Raw genomic sequence first — 20,378 nt, forward strand, 5'->3', positions numbered from 1 at the left:
GGCTACTAATTTGTCTGAGAACGGGTTTTATTTAAATAAATATTGCAACCTGTTTAGTCCCACTTCTCATGGCACAGGCCCTACACGAGTATATCCTAGGGAGCTTGATTGTAGGCTACCTCTATGCTTATTTTATTTCTTACAATATTATCTAACCTGATGTGAATGTTACTTTCTTGTGGATTTTATTAAATTTGCCATGTTTCAAGAGGCACAAGGCTAATCCTACATCTTTATGACATCATAATTGATTCCATGACAACAGCATAACATTCTACAAAACTCTACATGTCTGCATTTTACAAGCTCACTGCAGATCATTGCTACATTGCTTTAAAGACGATACCTAAGGTAGCTAGATATAAACATACAACATAATAAAGACAGAAAAAAAGAGATAGATGGATAGACAAAAATACCGTATTTCTTCGAATAAACGCCACCCTCGAATAAACGCCGCCCTCGATAAACGCTGCACCAAAAATGAACGCTGTGTAATAAACGCAGCCCTCGAATAAACGCCGCACCAAAAAAATTCTGAAAACGGTTATTTAATTGGTTAAATTCAATTCAGTATTTATTACACATGTACATAACTTTCTATGAAGGTGTATGAAGGTTTAGGCATGCTGTTTCAGATTTCTACACAATGTAGAACACTTGTATTTGAGACAGTTGTATTACCAACGCACACCTAATTGATAGCCAATGAGAAAGGGAGTTGCCGCACTCATAGACAAACAAAGAATAGACACGGAGGTCAGCGGTAGTAGCCTAAATGAAACCTTTGTTTTTAGCTGCATGATTCATTTGTCACAATGCCAGCAACGAAGTTGTCTATGGCTGCACTGCAGCTACAATTCACGAAATCTCTCTTACGGTGCGTTTACACTGCAGCGACGCGATGCGAGCGACAACATGTTTTCCATTCATTTTCAATGGAGCCAGGCGAATCGCTTGCGTGGTGCATTGTGGGTAGCGACGCAAGTTGCTACCCACAATTGAGATTTTCTCAACTTTATGCAAATGAGGAGCGATTTTCGCTAGCGATGGCCAATGGCAGTGTTTTCTTGTTTCTCGTAACGTAGCAACCATGGTAAACATTTCTAGCTTTCAGTTTTTAAGATGGAGGACAAACTAATCGCCTGTGTGGCTGCATATCCAGTCCTGTACGATACGTCTCTGTATTTGTACAAAGACATTAATAAAAAGAATGAGGCCATCTGCAGGTTTGCCGACGTTGTCGGTGTTCCTGGTGTTTTTTTTGTACTTTGTACTCTCAAACAAAGTTACGTTCCAGGGAGTTCCAGCCGGGCTACTACTATAAGCCCGGCTGGAACTCCCTGGTCGTATCGACAGATTAGCAGAGACTTTGAGTACTATAATAAAACGTTTTTACACATGTCAACGTGTATGTCTATTAAACAGTTTTGTATTTTGTATACAAGTTGTATTTTGATCGATGTTGCAAGTACGTAAACCCAAGTCTGCACACTTGGCCATGACAACTACAACAGTGACTTTAGAGAACTACAATTCTACATTAATCTATTTGATACGCCCCCGCTCGTGGTGAACTGTGGGAAGGCGAGCGATGGCAAGCGATTCGCGTCGCTGCAGTGTAAACGCACTGTTACTAATTAAACGCCGCCCTCGAATAAACGCCACACCAAAAATGAATGTTATTTAAGAAACGCCGCAGCGTTTATTCTAAGAAATACGGTATTCAGTATACATGAATGTGTGTGTGTACTCTCTAGGATCATTTGAAGAGAAGTACGTGGAACTGAGCTGTCTTGGCCAAGGTGCCTTCGGCTCAGTCTACGCTGGACTCCATATAGATGACAATCTGCCTGTAAGAATGACATAACACACACATACAAAAATATACACGCACTCACACACAGAACAGTATATAATTTTTATAAATCAACATGTTCTATTTCCGCCACCCATCTCTTTTAATAGGTGGCAGTCAAGCATGTTCCCATTGATTTACATTTACATTTAGTCATTTAGCAGACGCTCTTATCCAGAGTGACTTACAGTAAGTACAGGGACATTCTCCCCGAGGCAAGCAGGGTGAAGTGCCTTGCCCAAGGACACAACGTCATTTGGCACAGCCAGGAATCGAACCAACAACCTTCTGATTAATAGCCCGACTCCCTAACCGCTCAGCCATCTGACCCCCATTGGTAAGGTGATAAATACACCTGAGGTGAGTGGACCAATTCCCCTTTTAGCCCTACTAACCTACTCAGAATTCATATATTCCATCTTAGATTCTCATTCTGAATTGTCTGTGTCATCCAAAACCACAGTCTTCCAACAGATAACATCCCTATTGCAGCATTAACTTTAACTGGTTGTTGTGTTCTCTGTTTAACCCTCGTGCTGCCTTCGGGTCACATGACCCAAAGGTTCATAACGAACCATCGTTGTGTTTACCCAATTTTACCCAATACAAAAACAAATACAAATAATTTTCTTTTAACCTTCGCAATGTGGGGGGTCTGAGACAGCCCAACGGTTAAAAGAAAATGCTTCACTTTGTTTTTGTATGCGGTAAAGTTGTCGCAATACGACGGTGGGTCACAATGACTGATGGGTCAGAACGACCCGAAGATAACACAAGGGTTAAGACCCTGTGTGTGAAGCTCTGCCAGTTGCCCCTGGAGGTGGTGCTCCTACTGATTGTAGGACAGGGTGGGGCGGACATGGCTGAGAAGGCCAGGGGTGAGGAGGTGAGGGGTAAGGCCAGGTTTGGAGGTGGAGGAGACGATCAGGCAGCAGTGGAGCTGCTGGACTGGTACGAGCTGGACCAAGAGCTAATTATAGTTTTGGAGAGGCCTGTACCCGCCGTGGAACTGTTTGATTATATCCAGGAGAGAGGAGGATATCTCCCAGAGGATCAGGCCAAGGTGAGTGTGGGCAGACAAGTTCATCAGAGCCATCCACCTCCAAAGAGCTATTTGTGAAAGTAAACATCACCATTTGCTCTCCTTCTCCCAACTGTCCTTCATCGTTCTCTCTGTCTCTTTCTGTAGATCATTCTGAGGCAGCTGGTTGAGGCCATGGTCAATTTTCACTCTTGGGGTGTCCTCCACCGAGATATTAAGCCAGAGAACCTTCTGGTTGAGACCGGTTCTGCAGTTCCACGGATTAGGGTTCTGGACTTTGGCTGTTGCTGCATTATTCAAGAAGCACCCTACACCGAGTTCCTTGGTACGTTCCCTACTCTTGTATTCTCACAGGGAACAGATTTCCCTGGGGGAACAGATTTCCCTGGAGGCCTGTGAAAAAAGTTTTGTAAGGTTGAAAGAAAAAAAGTTTATAAAAGGTTTGAAACATGTGCCATTTATTAAGCAATACAGCGATGCTGGTGATGTATGTTACTGTGATCATTATGTATAGCAAGTTTCATTATACATCAGTCTTTTACACTGAGAACACGGGGAACACATTTCCCTGTGGGAACAGATTTCTCTGGAGGCCTGGGAAAAAGGTTTCCGAGATATTAAGCTAGAGAACCTTCTGGTTGAGACCGGTTCTGCAGTTCCACGGATTAGGGTTCTGGACTTTGGCTGTTGCTGCATTATTCAAGAAGCACCCTACACCGAGTTCCTTGGTACGTTCCCTACTCTTGTATTCTCTCAGTTTTTGAGACTTTCATTTTTTTTTGCTTTAAAGTGCTTTTCAGCTCCTGAATAGCGTTTTCAATGCATTTACAATGTTTGGCATGTCACTTCTGGCTGAATGGTTTTCTTGTTACTTGAACTGTTATGACATGTTTCTGTAGCTGGTTTATACATGGTAAAGGTGTTTTGGAATAGATATTCTGTGTTCCTAGTCAGTAAAATCATGTGCATTGTACTAGTTCACATTACATTACAGTGCTTAGATTTCGGCCTCAAACAGGCCACATGATGTAGCAAGTTATGATATAGCAAGTTTCATCTATACATCAGTCTTTTACACTGAGAACACAAGGGGAACAGATTTCCCTGGAGGCCTGAGGACAGTGGTTCCCCCCCTGTATATTAGAGTGGGCATTTATAAAGCAATACAGTGATGCTGGTGATGTATGTTACTGTGATCATTATGTATAGCAAGTTTGATCTTTACATCAGTCTTTTACACTGAGAACAGGGGGAACAGATTTCCCTGGGGGAACAGATTTCCCTGGAGGCCTAGGAAAAAGGTTTTGTAAGGTTGAAAACAAAAAAAGGTTATAAAGGTTTAAAACATGTACTGTACTCATCAATTATGCAAACCTATTTTTGGAAATTATTTATTTTCAACATTTCAAACCTTTATGTAGAAAATATATTTCAAATATTTTATATTAGTCTTTTACACTGAGAACACAAGGGGAACAGATTTCCCTGGAGGCCTGAGGACAGTGCTTCCCCCCTGTATATGAGAATGACCATTTATAAAGCAATACAGTGATGCTGGTGATGTATGTTACTGTGATCATTATGTATAGCAAGTTTCATCTATACATCAGTCTTTTACACTGAGAACACAGGGAACAGATTTCCCTGGAAGCCTGGGGAAAAAGTTTTGTAAGGTTGAAAGAAAAAAAGGTTATAAAAGGTTTGAAACATGTGCCATTTATTAAGCAATACAGTGATGCTGGTGATGTATGTTACTGTGATCATTATGTATAGCAAGTGTCATTATACATCAGTCTTTTACACTGAGAACACAGGGAACAGATTTCCCTGGAAGCCTGGGAAAAAAGTTTTGTAAGGTTGAAAGAAAAAAAGGTTATAAAAGGTTTGAAACATGTGCCATTTATTAAGCAATACAGTGATGCTGGTGATGTATGTTACTGTGATCATTATGTATAGCAAGTGTGTCGTGGAAATTTTGGAATACAGTTATAATGTGTGTGTTTCATATATGAGGAATGTGTTTTAACGGAAGTCTAAAGTTGATTAAGAGTCAACTCCATTTGGTAGAGATGCCATTTGCAGTTTATGACACCTGGGGAGGAAGAGACAGCTGGTCTGGAGACAATGTGGATTCAATTGTATTGTTAACTGATCAAACTGCTCTGACCCTTCCTGTAGACTTGTTTGAAGTGGCCCACACAAAGGACAGTTGACCATTTGACTGGTGAACTCCTGTGGTTTTACTATCTACTGGTTTGGGGAGAGAGGCCACATTAAAGAACCGTGGGAACTTGATAAGTCAAACTGTCACTGAGCAGTGCTGACCAATCAACAGAGTTCAGAGGAATCATTTGATCTAAAGTTTATATAAGGCAGGGTTTTATGATTGTTCTTCATCACTCTGGCGAACGACCTGTGGCTAGCACCTCCTTCGTTATGACTGATCAGCAAAGCTTTGTTTAATATTACGTAATTGTATAGTCCAAATAAATTGTATTAAAACCACATCTCTTGACTGTTCGGATCTACACAGTGCCACTTGAATTTCCACCATTACACTTGGTGGCCGAGTACGGGGATCCTCATTGGTCTACGGCGTTCAGCAGGCGGCTCCCCTCGGCGAATTGATCTTCCGGCAAAAAGCCGCCTTTCCTTCCGCCATGCGTGAGACAGCAGGGCCAGGGGGGGCACCCGTGGGACGTTTTGTGGCTGACGCGGGATCTTCAAAAGAACCGGTGAGATATTCTTTTGGTTACTGTGTGATATTGAATTGTCTAAATGTGTGTTTTTTTTTAGGCTATTGTCAATAATTCGATTAAGTAAGTAATTGGGCAGAGGTAAAACTGTCCTGTACGTGTAAAGTCGTACGAATTAATAAGGTAAGGTTGTTGAACCTATCTTTTACGTGAAAGTCGTAAAAAATGTCTGCAGAAGTGTGTCGACGGACACACATAGAGTTAGTGTTGTTGACAAACAAACACATAGAGGGAGATAAATTCACATGTTATATCGTGTTATGTGTCTTTTTGAGACCCTAAGGATTAGAATATGTTGGGTTAGTGATAGTTTGAGAAATTGTATTGGCATTGGTGCAGTTCTTATTTATTAACGGCCTAAACGTGATTCTAAGTCCCGAGAGAAAAGTATACTTGTGAGGAAATCAGCTGTGTGAGTGAGTGTTTACAAAGGGTTTGAGTCCCTGAAGGTGGAGAACAAAAAAGAAAAGGATGTATCCTGAGGGATTTTCAAAACAAAGGTTTGAGTTTTTTACACACGTGTTCATTTTTGTTTTATATGTTTTTTGAGGTTAAAAGAAGTATGAGTAACTAATGGTGTCTACTATTCAAGCTATATACAAATTACAAAAATCAAAATTTTAATTAATTTTCGGTTTGAATATTTGTAATTTATGATTGTGCAGTTATTTTCATTATTTTCAAGTTGTGAAGTCGGAATTTAATTGTTTTTAGAAAAGGGGTAATTGTGTCTTTATTTTCCGTCGTTGGTTATCGTTTATGGATTGTAATTCTAAAAATGAATGGTCTGGAGGCAGAATTGACCTGTCCAAACATCGATTACATGAAACAAAAGTATGGTAACGATAGTTTATTGCAAATGCAAATATGGATTGATAAATGTGGATTTTCGATTGTGGGGTCGTTTTGTTTTAAGGACCTTATTGTATTGCGAAATAGGTTCGTGGGGAGAAATAGACACACGATTTTTTTTGAAGTGGAGAAAATAATAGATTTTAGCCTGATGGAGATAGGTAGAGGGATAAAGAAATATTAGGACAGAATAGTGTGGGGAATTTTTCATCTATTTCCCCACAGATTCACGATTGAGATTTTCTGGCTGTTCCGCAAACAAATTTCGCCTCATCCGCAGCCAGGGGTGTTGCGGCAGGATGCGCAGGCGCATGAGGTTTTGCGGGAATGCGAGAACAGAATATGAACATGAGGTCAGACATTGTTTTACAACTCTGTGTTAACCGTTATATATTTGATGTTAGACTTTACATCGGTCTGATTACCGCCAGAAGGCATTTGTTTTTGAAGACGGAGACATTCTGTTTTGAAAATGCTAATGTTAATTCTTTGACTGAATTCTCCACTTGAAAAGAGGCGCATGCGCTTGAGCCTAGCGGAAGTTGATTCTTTCAGTGAAGCTCATTCTGCGTGCAGTGGCCCACACATGAGTGCAAAAAAACAAAACAAAAAAATCACTCATTTTATAGAGAATTTGACGTTGAATTGAGAAGTATATTGGTTGGAAAACAGATTTGTGTTTCTGTTTCTTTGTCAAACTTAAGAAAATATTGTGAGTTGCCATACTCTTGATTTGGAAATTATGTACAGACCGATTTTCTATATTATGAGCTTGATTCGTTATTGAATAACGCGCTGGAAATTTAGTTTTTGGGTAGGATAATTGGTAAAAGGCCAGTTTTGGCAATTAAAGCGGTATTCATTTTAAGAATTACAATCCCGGGGTTATTGAAACTTTTATAGAAAGTTATGTGTTCAAACAGAAATGTTATGTTGTTTAAGGAATATTTTTGTTTATGTCTGGAAATGTTCGATGGTTTTATTTTTAATTTTGTGGAAGTTCACAGATGTTACTGTTGTTTAAAGAAATATGTAAAGGGTTATGAAGAAGTGATTAGAAAGATTGAGCCAGTCCGAGGGACTGAAGTGTATACAAGGGGAACTAGTTAGAGAGACTGAATTGCGATTGTTGTTAAGGGCAAAGGTACTACATATGTGTGTTTATTGCTGCTGAGATGATTTGTTGAAATGTGTTGGGTTTGGTGGTATTCATATTTACCTATTTAAATGGACTTGAAGTTGAAGCTTTGTCCAACCAGAATGCTAATACATGGGTAAACTGTCATTCTCTGACGAGTGATATTAGGTGCATATGTAGATTTCGGAGCCTAATTGTTATGTGGAAATTGAAATAGTACTAATGGTTGATAGACTTGTAAAGAAAATCCAGGCTGTGACTGTTGGTTAATGGTGAAAACGTGGAGGAAGTGCATTTTGTTCTGTCCTGAGACAAAGGAGAGTCCAGGAAGTTGAATTTGCAACTATGGCAACGACATTGGCTAACAAACTAACAGACCGACAGGCGGGTACAGGCTAGTAAAGGAATTGCAGCTTGATATTTGAGATCCAGGATGAGTAACCGCATGACGCATGCGCAGATGGAAATTGAGAAATTTACAAAGACGCAAATTTAGAGAAATAGATACATTTGGAGCGAATTTTACATATTAATTTGGTTATTTTTGAAATATGTTGGGTGATGAGTATTTTGAGACATTTGCTAACAAGGTTTTGTTTGTTTGAGGACATTTTAAATGAGTTTCAGAAATTCCGAGGAAAGGTGGGGGCTACAAAAAAAAAAGTCCCGTTATGATGAGTTTTACAAAGGTGATCCCAGAGGGTGTAATTCTGCATACTTATGTGAGTATTAATGGTGAAAGATGTGTCCGTTTAGATGAATTCGAAGTTTGGTGGTTTACGAATGTATGATTTAACATTTGTTCTAAATTCCTAGCCAAACTGGGAGGTAGAAGCCTTTCAGACCAGAACTTGTATTTACGAGCGGAAAATCTGTGATGTGTGATGGTACTCAGTAAAATGCAGAAATTGGACCCCTGGTTCATAAATTAGTTCTAATTGGATTGGATAAGTTATACAAAATTAAGTGAATAGATGGTAAACGCCAACCATCTGTGTTGTTTAAAAGCAAAAAAGAGAAAAAAGGTTGAGAGTTTTTTTTTGCTTTGTTCCAGAGGGCGCTGTTTGTTTGATTCGAGTTTTGAAATGCGCGATGGTTTATTTGAGTTGATTCACTAACAAAGAGTAATTGAGATAGCTGGTAAATATAGGAATATTCAAAGGTGTATACATTACATGCTTTGATAGTGAGATGATGTTGCTATGTCCGGATGAGCCTAACTTGACAAATTTGGGCTTACAGGACTCTTTTGAGGAAAATTGTTGTGTGACCTTGATACAACATTTGTTACAGATTCTTTAAGGGAAGCGCAGGCTTCTTAGAGAGGAAGAGATGACGTTTAGGAATTTATGACTGACTGATGACTGACTGATCCAAACAGAGAGTGACTATGGGGGTTTTATGGTTTTATGAATTTAGCTTCAGTAGTTTGGATTTGTGATAGGATTGTGAGGGTTTGATATGATATTGCTGAGTTGAAAGTATTGGACTGTATTTAACCCAGAGTGAGAATTTTGTTTTGTTTGAGTATATTTGATAAGAATTACAGAATATAGCGGACAGATGGAGAAAGGAATGGTGGAATGGAGATTCGAACTTGGACTAATCCACAAGAAAATGCGTTTTGGAAAAAGGAAGGATATGAGAATAAAAAATGGAGGTTGTATGGTCTTCATAAAACATTTATCCTGAGATTTTGCTAAGTTAACACATGGAAAGATCATGCCTCTACAGTTTGTGTGATATCAAGAATCCATTATTTTAGCATACAAGAGGATTTGTAATGGATGCATAGTCATTTTGTTAATACTTCATATGTGGGATAAGTATTATGAGAAAAGGAATTTAAACACGATAAGCTTCACAGTTAAGGTTAGAGAAACTATTTGGGTATTGATAGATGGATTTTGTAGAGTTCAATTTTTGGAGAAGTGATACTGTTTAATGATTGTTGATGGGAAGAAGTTTTAGACTTCTCAGGGGCTCAGTGATCAAGCTTTTGTTAATTTTGATTATTTTCGATGGGATTTTTCTTTGAGGTTATGTAATGATAATGGGTCACACTTGTTTATGGAAGTTATTTTGGTGTTGATAGGATTCAACATTGTGTTAATCACTTCAGTTGAATGAGAGAACAGAACTTTGAAGACTAAGTCAGACGACAAGAAGTCAGTTACCTTTAACTGACCTCTGTGAGAATGTGCTTGTTTATCACTGTGCAACCTTTTTGGAGTCTATTTTGTGTGAGATTCACAGGCAGGTGAAGGAGGCTATTCCTATGACTGGACCGCTGCATGATTTGATACCAGAGGACTGGATCGTGGTGAAGGACCTGAAACGCCTGGTAAAATCCAAGGTGGACGGGGCCATACCAGATTCTCCTGACGACTAATCCGGTGGTTAAGATCGGAGGGGAGAGCAACGTGGATACACGCTAACCATTGCAAGCGTGCACCTTGTCTGGAGACGGAAGCAGAGGATACGCGTTCTGCGTAGTACCAAGGAAATTTCCGAGCTGTACGCGAAGTGCAGTGTCGTTGAAAGTTGCCCTGAGCAATTTGATCGTCGTTTGAAATTGGTTGAAAGTCGACTACACTGACTGAAAGAAGTTTGTCTACAAGCCAACTGAAGATGGCATCCGTTCCGACAACCTGGACTTTGTGGTGTACGGGGTACAATGGGTTTTGTCTTGAGACTAGCATTTCTTATGTTAATGTTTGAATTTAATTTTTCTTGATTAATTGTTTGGGTTTATGCTATTGTAAAACAAAAAAAACAAAAAATTGTGGAATTGTCGTGGAAATTTTGGAATACAGTTATAATGTGTGTGTTTCATATATGAGGAATGTGTTTTAACGGAAGTCTAAAGTTGATTAAGAGTTAACTCCATTTGGTAGAGATGCCATTTGCAGTTTATGACACCTGGGGAGGAAGAGACAGCTGGTCTGGAGACAATGTGGATTCAATTGTATTGTTAACTGATCAAACTGCTCTGACCCTTCCTGTAGACTTGTTTGAAGTGGCCCACACAAAGGACAGTTGACAATTTGACTGGTGAACTCCTGTGGTTTTACTATCTACTGGTTTGGGGAGAGAGGCCACATTAAAGAACCGTGGGAACTTGATAAGTCAAACTGTCACTGAGCAGTGCTGACCAATCAACAGAGTTCAGAGGAATCATTTGATCTAAAGTTTATATAAGGCAGGGTTTTTTGATTGTTCTTCATCACTCTGGCGAACGACCTGTGGCTAGCACCTCCTTCGTTATGACTGATCAGCAAAGCTTTGTTTAATATTACGTAATTGTATAGTCCAAATAAATTGTATTAAAACCACATCTCTTGACTGTTCGGATCTACACAGTGCCACTTGAATTTCCACCATTACAAGTATCGTTATACATCAGTCTTTTACACTGAGAACACAGGGAACAGATTTCCCTGGGGGAACAGATTTCCCTGGAAGCCTGGGAAAAAAGTTTTGTAAGGTTGAAAGAAAAAAAGGTTATAAAAGGTTTGAAACATGTGCCATTTATTAAGCAATACAGTGATGCTGGTGATGTATGTTACTGTGATCATTATGTATAGCAAGTTTCATTATACATCAGTCTTTTACACTGAGAACATGGGGAACACATTTCCCTGGGGGAACAGATTTCCCTGGAGGCCTAGGAAAAAGGTTTTGTAAGGTTGAAAACAAAAAAAGGTTATAAAAGGTTTAAAACATGTACTGTACTCATCAATTATGCAAACCTATTTTTGGAAATAATTTATTTTCAACACTTCAAACCTTTATGTAGAAAATATATTTCAAATATTTTACATTAGTCTTTTACACTGAGAACCCAAGGGGAACAGATTTCCCTTGAGGCCTGAGGACAGTGCTTCCCCTGTATATGAGAATGACCATTAATAAAGCAATACAGTGATGCTGGTGATGTATGTTACTGTGATCATTATGTATAGCAAGTTTCATCTATACATCAGTCTTTTACACTGAGAACACAGGGAACAGATTTCCCTGGGGGAACAGATTTCCCTGGAGGCCTGTGAAAAAAGTTTTGTAAGGTTGAAAGAAAAAAAGGTTATAAAAGGTTTGAAACATGTGCCATTTATTAAGCAATACAGCGATGCTGGTGATGTATGTTACTGTGATCATTATGTATAGCAAGTTTCATTATACATCAGTCTTTTACACTGAGAACACGGGGAACACATTTCCCTGGGGGAACAGATTTCCCTGTGGGAACAGATTTCTCTGGAGGCCTGGGAAAAAGGTTTTGTAAGGTTGAAAAGGAAAAATATAAATATATATATAAAAGATTGAAAAAATGTTCTGTACTCATCAATGATGCAAACCTATTTGTGTAAAGAATTTATTTTCAACATTTCAAAACCTTTTGTAAAAAATATTTTTCAAATATTTTACATTAGTCCTTTACACTGAGAACACAACGGGAACATATTTCCCTGGAGGCCTGAGGACAGTGGTTCCCCCCTGTATATTAGAGTGGCCATTTATAAAGCAATACAGTGATGCATCTATACATCAGTCTTTTACACTGAGAACACGGGGAACAGATTTCCCTGGGGGAACAGATTTCCTTGGAAGCCTGGGAAAAAAGTTTTGTAAGGTTGAAAAAAAAGGGTTATAAAAGGTTTTTATTGCATGAAAGTGCTTGTCAGATCCTGCATAGCATTTTCAATGTTTGGCCTGTAACTTCTTGCAGAACGATTTTCCTATTACTTTAACTGTTATAATACTGTAGTGAATGACGGGGGTAGTTAGGGGAGCGGTCAAGCGCTGCGCTGACAATCAGGCAAGTGGCTGCACCTGTGGAAGGGAGTGTCGAGAGGTATATAAAAGGGAGAAGATCTGTAGGGTGTTGTGTTGGTCTGGGAGCTGTTGTGGTGGACATCATGGAAGTGTAGCAAACTGTACGCAATCGGGGGGTGGCTGCGTTCGCAGACCATTTAGGGCTGCCGGCGCGAAGACAGCGAGGGCGGACAGGTTCCTGGCGGGTTAGGGCGACATAGATAGACGGGGCTATAGGCGTACCTTTGTCCACTCCCAGCCTGTGGAGGAGGCTCTCCGGCTGTCCTTGGAGCAGCCTCACAAAGCGCAGACCCCAGGGGAGGGTCTCAAACCCCTGGAGAGTTAAATATAGCGCTTTTAATCTCTAACAATTGTCCGTTCTGTGTATGCTACCGCTCACGGTTAGTTTTAGGTATGTACAATTTTAGAGCGTAGAGCAGCGAGCTAGAGTACCGCGGGAGGCAACTGCGCACCCGTACGGCACAGATACCCTACCAGCGGCTCCGAGACACGTGTGACGTTGCGGTGAAGTGTGGGTGTGATAGCACCGTGTGGCCATTGCGTGCTGTGCCCTAAGGGGATCTGATCGTGGGGTTGTAGAGTGTGACACGTGTGCCGTGCCCCGTGGGGGTGTTTATATAAGAGGGGCTGTCCAAGTGACAGACACCTTGGTTGGGCCGGTGGGGGTAGCTCTAACTTGTGTGCCGGAAGATCTGTGTGCCTGGCTCAATGCTGTACCTTATTTTATGAATTCTAATAAAGTAACCTTGTTGTACCCTGAGTGTTCCCTCTCCTATGTTCAGCTGTGTACTCGCACTAGCCTGAAGTGACTATCTACACTCCATACCGGAGGCAAGTTTTATTACAATACGTTTCCCTGGGTGGTTTATACATGGTAAACGTGTTTTGGAATAGATATCCTGTGTTTCCTAGTCAGTAAAATCATGTGCATTGTACTAGTTCACATGACAGTGCTTAGATTTCAGCCTAAAAGATGCCACACTGACTCAAATAAACTTTATTCCATCTCCTCCACATACTACTGACAAGATTTAGCCATTAGATTCAGTTTTTGAGGCATTCAGGGCCTCATTTACTAACAATGGCGCAGTTTACACTACGTCTGTTTTTGCCATGTTCGGTAATAGCGCCCGCTATGCTTCCTCATTTTGCGTAGTATTTATCAAACTTGACACTCATCAGGCAATCAGCGCATACTCCGCCCTCAAGCATAATTAGCGCACCTCTAAAAGAACAATGGGCCTGCATGTTTCTATCATGGATCTTCCTACAGGAAAAAGAAAGCTCAAGCTTAAATTTAGTGACGTGCATGAAGTAACAGCCCAGCTAACACAGTTACGTTGCCCTTACGTTGCCGCAACGTCACTCGATGACCAAACATACGTTGCCGCAAATCGAGGCGACAAAGCGTTTGCTGACCTGTCGAGGAGTAAACATTTGTTTTTTTATATACTACAACAATACGTGGGAAGATCCCAAATCAAACACGTCGAATCTGGAGCAGACGCCGTGTTGTCAGAGCCATAGATATATGGTCAGAGCAATCAGCTGCACTTGCACTGGTGACGTCACTACATCTCCAAGGCAACATATCAACAACATCAATTCGTCTTCTGTCGGCTTCAGATACTTCCTTAAAACGAGAAGCGTTTGCGGACCTGTGCAAAAACCATATTTGGTTGTTTTAGGCCGTGTTCACACTTGACTTCTTTTTTTAGAAAAAAGCGCTGCCTTCAGCGCCTTTTGAGCGCATTTTCAAAAAAGCGCTGGGTGACGTCAAGCGCCTTTCTAACGAGAATTCTGTAACCTTAACAACGGGAATCGTTCATTCTAGCGATACATTGATATCCGTTATTTTCCGTTGGTTATTTAATGACAGCTATTATGGCGAATAAAATGCAATTACTTGCTATAGCTTTGGCGTTTGAGGAGGAGGGTGGTGTTGAACAGCCAAGGCGCCGTTTATGGGTGCATAAAATCCTCCGCAGTAGGGAGTCGCAGGGGGCATTCCGCAACTTGGTCCAGGAGCTCCGCCTAGACGATGCTAGGTTCAAGTAGTTCTGTCGTTTGGACAAGAGCCAGTTTGAGGACCTCCTCATGAGGATTGGACCAGCCATCTCAAAGATGCAGACGAAATTCAGGGAGACCATCAGCCCAGAGGAGCGTCTTTGCATTTGTTTGAGGTGGGTAACATTAACTAACGTGAAAGAGAGAGAGTGTGTCTGTGTGTTAGAGAGAGAGAACCCATGTGAAGGAGGGGGTAAAGTACATAATTGGTATAGCCTACATTATGTACATCATACACATTTTAACAACCATGTTTTTTCCCAGATATTTGGCAACAGGGGACTCATACCGGTCCATTGCATTCCACTTCAGGGTGGGAGTTAGCACTGTGGCTGGAATAGTTAGGAGTGTGTGTGAGGCCATTTGGGACTGCCTGTTTGGGGAGTTCATGGCTTTTCCCACTGAGGCTGAGTGGAGGAAGATTGCACAGGAGTTCCAAACCATGTGAGCATTTCCTAATTGCGTGGGTGCAATGGATGGAAAGCATGTTGTTATTGAGGCACCTCCATCAAGCGGCTCCTTGTATTACAACTACAAGGGGACATTCTCCATTGTCCTGTTGGCTGTAGTTGATGCCCATTACCGCTTCAGGGTGGTCGACATCGGTGCCTACGGCAAAAATAGCGATGGAGGAACATTAGCTGCCTCTGCCTTTGGGTCTGCCCTGCGGCAGGGGACCCTCAACCTCCCTGGGGATGCCCTTCTACCTGGAGCAGAGAACTTGGGGCCTATTTCTGGCTGACGAGGCATTTCCCTTGCGGAGAAATCTCCTCCGCCCCTACCCTGGGCACACTAGCGGGGAAAAGCGTGTATTTAATTACCGCCTCTCTCACGCCAGGAGAATGGTGGAGTGTACCTTCGGCATCCTAGCAGCCCAATGGAGGATATACCGGAGGGTGCTTGGTGTGTCACCACAGGTGGCCGAGTCAGTTGTAAAGGCCACCTGTGTACTTCACAACTTTCTGCGGCAGGGAGGCTCACCAGACGCACCTACTGGTCCAGCAGAACCATCTTCTGGAATGCAGAATATTGCCAGGGTTGGCAGCAACAATGCCAGCAGAGAGGCCATCACTGTGAGGACCAAGTTCACCGAATACTTCTCATCTGGAGCTGGTCAAGTCCCCTGGCAGAACCGCCCCCTGCACATCCCACATTCCCTTTAGTAAACTGTTCAAAACTAATTCAGTTGAGGTGTGGTCTTGTGAGTTATCATTTAAAGAACAAATTAATCTGGTGCAGTGTAAGTTGGAATAATGACTGCAAGTAATAGTAAATTGTAATGAAGTAATATCACACAAGCAAGTAAAGTAAATATAATGATAGGTTTAATTTAATCAATAATAATTACAACAACAAATAGAATATACTACATTCCTCTCCGAATTCAATGTCAAATAAGGCTTGTTGAAAGCCATGGCTTGCTTTCGAGGGTCAAGGCGGTCAAGTGTGGGTGCTAGACTGAGGAGGTAGTGTTCGTTTTCGGTGTATTTCTGGACCTGGGCTTGGTCTAATCGATTTAGTATTTGGGCTTGGTATGGTGTCATCTCTGGAGAGGCCTTCCTTTTCCCCCTGCCACTAGACGTAGCTCTAGGTGAAGGCTCCAGGTGAGGACTTGGTGTACCAGTCGGTGAGGGAGGCGGGTTATCTGGGGTTACTTCTGACATCAGGCTACCCTCTAAATCTAGTGTTAAACTTTCCTCAGTTTGATCCTGTATGAAAATAAAGCCCAACACAGCACTTAACATAGAACATTAACATTTTCCAGGTTTATACATTTATTAACCCCAGCCTAATCATGTGTCCATACCGGGGCCAATTGCTGGTAAAATATGAGAGTGGCTGGTAGATTTTCAGACACAAAATAATGATTTACTGTTCTATTGAGTGGCTGGTGAATTTATATCTCATTAGCTGGTTAATTTTAAAGCTAATTTCTCACCCTGGTCCATACACACACACTGATTTTCTGCAAGACACATTCCTAATAGCCTACTTAATTACCTGTCCTGTCTCTGAACAAATGTTATTTAGCATAACGGTTGCTGACTGTGACAGATCAAAATTGGAGGTGGTCTCCCTGTCGTGGTTATAGGGCTCTAGGAACGCTAGTATGTCAAGGTATTTCAATTTCTTCTTGACTCCCCCCTCCGCACCACTCCTGGCCTTCTCCTGCTCTTCTCTCTTCTCCTTCCTGTATTTGTCTCTCAAATACTTCCACTTCTTACTGCATGATAGTCCTATGATAAAAATGAACCTGGCATAAGACTACTCAAAACGGAACACACGTTTCAGTTGAAATCCAAACAAGTTAGCTACCAGTCGTAATCTCGACACCCACCGCTAATGTATAGATTGATTGTTTAAAGATTTTTCGATCTATAAAGGTTTATAACTGTATAAGTGTTTATAACTGTTTGTCACTTGTTTAATAGCTGGGGCGGAAATAGGTCGGGTTACGATATCAATGAATATTTACATTTTACATTAGCTCTATATAGTATATAGAATTATAGAGCTATACAGTATACAGAATATACAGTATATGAATGAGAGTTTACGATGTACTTACCAGAAAAACCCGAAGACCTACCGATCTGTTCCCAGATGGACTCTTTTATTTGGATATTTGCATATCTTTTATTACTCATGTCGTATAACTCTGAGTAGTACGACACGGCAATTATAAGTGGTTCGACCGGTACCTTGTCCATCTTGGTCTATTTTCGGGGCACCGGTAACTACGGTAGAAGGTTACTAGGGAAGGTACACGCGTACCCTACTCTCCTCGTCCTGATTGGTCAGCTGTCAAAAAGGCGCTTGATGTCACCCAGCGCTTTTCTGAAAAGTTGAGAAAATTGAACTCAAAAAGGCGTCGGGCTCAGCGCTTTTTTAGAAGTTTTTAAAAGGTGGCCGCTTTTTTAAAAAGGCGTCCGCCTTTTTCCTTTTCCCATAGGGTCGCATGTAAAAAGGCGCTGAAGGCAGCGCTTTTTTCGAAAAAAAGAAGTCAAGTGTGAACACAGCCTTAGGGTTTTTTTAGGCAATTTAGGCTACTTTGTTGCCGAGCAGATGCCACGTTGTTAAGGTCAATGGCAACATCTCCAAGGCAACCGCTTGTTGCTAGGTCCGTAAAAACGTTTATTTACCTCTGCGAACTTTCAGGAGGTATATAAACGGATTTATTAACTTTTGAGAACGTCTTCTGGACCAATAGAAGGTTTTCTAACAGTTCTGAACGTATATTTTCACTGATTCTTTTGTGGGTGATTTGTGAGACGCTAAACTTTGATAACATGTAGGCCTATGCATTTTCAGTATTTCAACATAACTTTCTGGAGGGTTTAACCTCCAGCTAGCGAAATCCTAACGTAAACAATGTGAATCTGATAGCACATAAACAGGCTAAATAGCCTCAATTTCAAACATATACGTAATAGCATGCCCCATCCAATTTCTGAAAATATGTTTAGATATTTAAAATTATTTCTGTAAAGAAACTCACCTTTGAAGTACCAAATTTCCAGTTGAAATCCAATGCGTACAAGACGGTTGAACCCCTGCAAAATCTCTTCTGAAACCCCAGTTTCAGCGATGCGTTGAAATGGCATGCGCAAAGTTGTTGCTCAGGGGCAGACTGAGGGGCAGGTTTGCTAAGGAAGACCCAGTATCTTAATTTTATTTTCTCTGGAAATGCGCCTACACAACTTCTGTTGTAGGCGCATTTGTTTTGTATGTCTGCGCCAAACACTTCAGCCACGACTGTATCCTCAACTTGATCTAATACAAAACAGGCCTTGCTGAAATTAAATACTGGATCAGTACTAACTCTACTTCGTCCAGCTACTAACCTCGGACAAGTAAGTTAACTAACGCTATATCATTTTGTATCTTTACTGTATATGGTTACCTAGCTTGCTACCCTTAGAATGTGGCTGTAACATTAGCTCTGCAGCTAACAGCTGAGTTACTGTCGCTAATGGAAAGGTAGATAGCATCAAGTATGTGTGTGAATACACATGCTGTAACGTGAGTGTTGTACACTTCTTTGTTATTTGGATAACCGTTCTACTGTTGGTGTTATGGCGCGCGCGATATCCGCCTTTCCCCTCATTGAAATGACTGAGTGTGTACCTCTGCAAACCAGGGTTATCAGATGAGAATGGGCAAATTCGAGGCATCTTACAGCAACGGGGCTACAGTCATTGTGATACATCCATTGTAAACATTAGCACAAGGTGCATCCCCTCCGCTCCTCATTAGCATTTAAAGCTACAGACACCAAAACAGCGCGTTCTGAGGAAAGCTCCTTGTGGGACTACAAGTAGTGGCTGTAATTCTGCACCAAGGCTGAATTTCGGGAAAGAGACTTCTGATACAGTATTAGGGGACCACTAAGGCCTATATAAAAGCATCCAAAAACAGCATGTCATGTCTCCTTTAAGAGTCGCTTACCTTTTGGTCACATTTAACAATTTTGTATTACAAAATTATTGGAGCACAAATTTGCATTGTGTGTCATACAGCTTTGGTGTGCTATACAAAGAATGTTTGCTTAATCATGTTACACATCACACATTGATTGCTTTGGTACATGTTTATAGTAAAGAATGAAAGACTAAATTATATTCAAAATTCAGTCTTTTATTTATTAGAGCTGTTTCTGCATATGAGAAAATTTATGACCAATGACATGCTGGGGCTGAGCTGCACATGAATTACATGCATTGTCTACATTTATACGTGCTGGGTGCAACATTTAATATTGTGTGTGATTGAAATTCATGTAGACTATGGCTACATTGCAAAAGTGTCAGAACTGAGAGCAGTCCAGTGTGATCTCTCCATCTCTGGATAAACCACTATATTACACTCGAGATCCGTTGTCCTGCGACCAAAGAGCGACTTAACGGCAACTTAACCCATGGTACCAAAATTAATGTATCCAGCCGACCAAGGTACAACGTCACGGCAACGTTGTCCACGGGACCAAAAAATAACGTAACCAGCCGACCAAGGTACGACGTCGCGGCAACATTGTCCAAGGGTCTAAAAATAAGGTAACCAGCCGACCAAGGTACAAGTCGCGGCAACGTTGTCCATGGGACCAAAAAATAATGTAACCAGCAGACCAAGGTACAACTTCGCGGCAAAGTTGTCCATGGGACCAAAAAATTACGGAACCAGCTGACCAAGGTACGACGTCGCGGCAACGTTGTCCATGGGACCAACTGGCAACATTCCCTTTATAACGTTGCTATGACGTTGCCACGACGTCATGTGTTAGCTGGGAGCAAACCTGCACATGTATTCATTTAGCAGACGCTTTTATCGAAACGACTTCCAAGAAAGAGCTTTACAAAAGTCCATCCATCCATCATCTTCCGCTTATCCGGGGGTCGGGTCGCGGGGGCAGCAACCTAAGCAGGGAGGCCCAGACTTCCCTCTCCCCGGCCACTTCCACCAGCTCTTCCTGGGGGACCCCGAGGCGTTCCCAGGCCAGCCAAGAGACATAGTCCCTCCAGCGTGTCCTGGGTCTTCCCCAGGGCCTCTTCCCAGTGGGACGTGCCCAGAACACCTCACCAGGGAGGCGTCCAGGAGGCATCCTTATCAGATGCCCGAGCCACCTCAACTGGCCCCTCTCGACGCGGAGGAGCAGCGGTTCTACTCTGAGCCCGTCCCGGATGACACAGCTTCTCACCCTATCTCTAAGGGAGAGCCCGGACACCCTGCGGAGAAAACTCATTTTGGCCGCTTGTATTCGAAATCTTGTTCTTTCGGTCACTACCCACAGTTCGTGACCATAGGTGAGGGTAGGAACGTAGATTGACTGGT

At 41.6% G+C, this 20,378-nt stretch overlaps 1 protein-coding gene across 1 annotated transcript; it reads left to right on the forward strand.

The window, feature by feature from the left end:
* Nucleotides 1-1,735: 1,735 nt before the first annotated feature.
* Nucleotides 1,736-13,281, forward strand: LOC134039092 (serine/threonine-protein kinase pim-3-like). Its single transcript, XM_062484841.1, has 4 exons — nucleotides 1,736-1,855; nucleotides 2,667-2,921; nucleotides 3,048-3,225; nucleotides 13,265-13,281. The coding sequence occupies exons 1-4, from the start codon at nucleotides 1,736-1,738 to the stop codon at nucleotides 13,279-13,281; spliced, it is 570 nt and encodes a 189-aa protein (XP_062340825.1).
* Nucleotides 13,282-20,378: the final 7,097 nt, after the last annotated feature.

Source organism: Osmerus eperlanus, chromosome 18, assembly GCF_963692335.1.
Source record: "Osmerus eperlanus chromosome 18, fOsmEpe2.1, whole genome shotgun sequence".
NCBI classification, from domain to species: Eukaryota; Metazoa; Chordata; class Actinopteri; order Osmeriformes; family Osmeridae; genus Osmerus; species Osmerus eperlanus.

What these genes read in the sequence shown, in the direction of transcription:
- LOC134039092 (XM_062484841.1), top strand. Translation starts at nt 1,736, where the DNA reads ATGAATGTGTGTGTGTACTCTCTAGGATCATTTGAAGAGAAGTACGTG. An exon ending in ATATAGATGACAATCTGCCT is followed by an intron (nt 1,856 to 2,666) that starts GTAAGAATGACA and finishes AAGCTCTGCCAG; the next exon opens with TTGCCCCTGGAGGTGGTGCT. An exon ending in TCCCAGAGGATCAGGCCAAG is followed by an intron (nt 2,922 to 3,047) that starts GTGAGTGTGGGC and finishes CTCTTTCTGTAG; the next exon opens with ATCATTCTGAGGCAGCTGGT.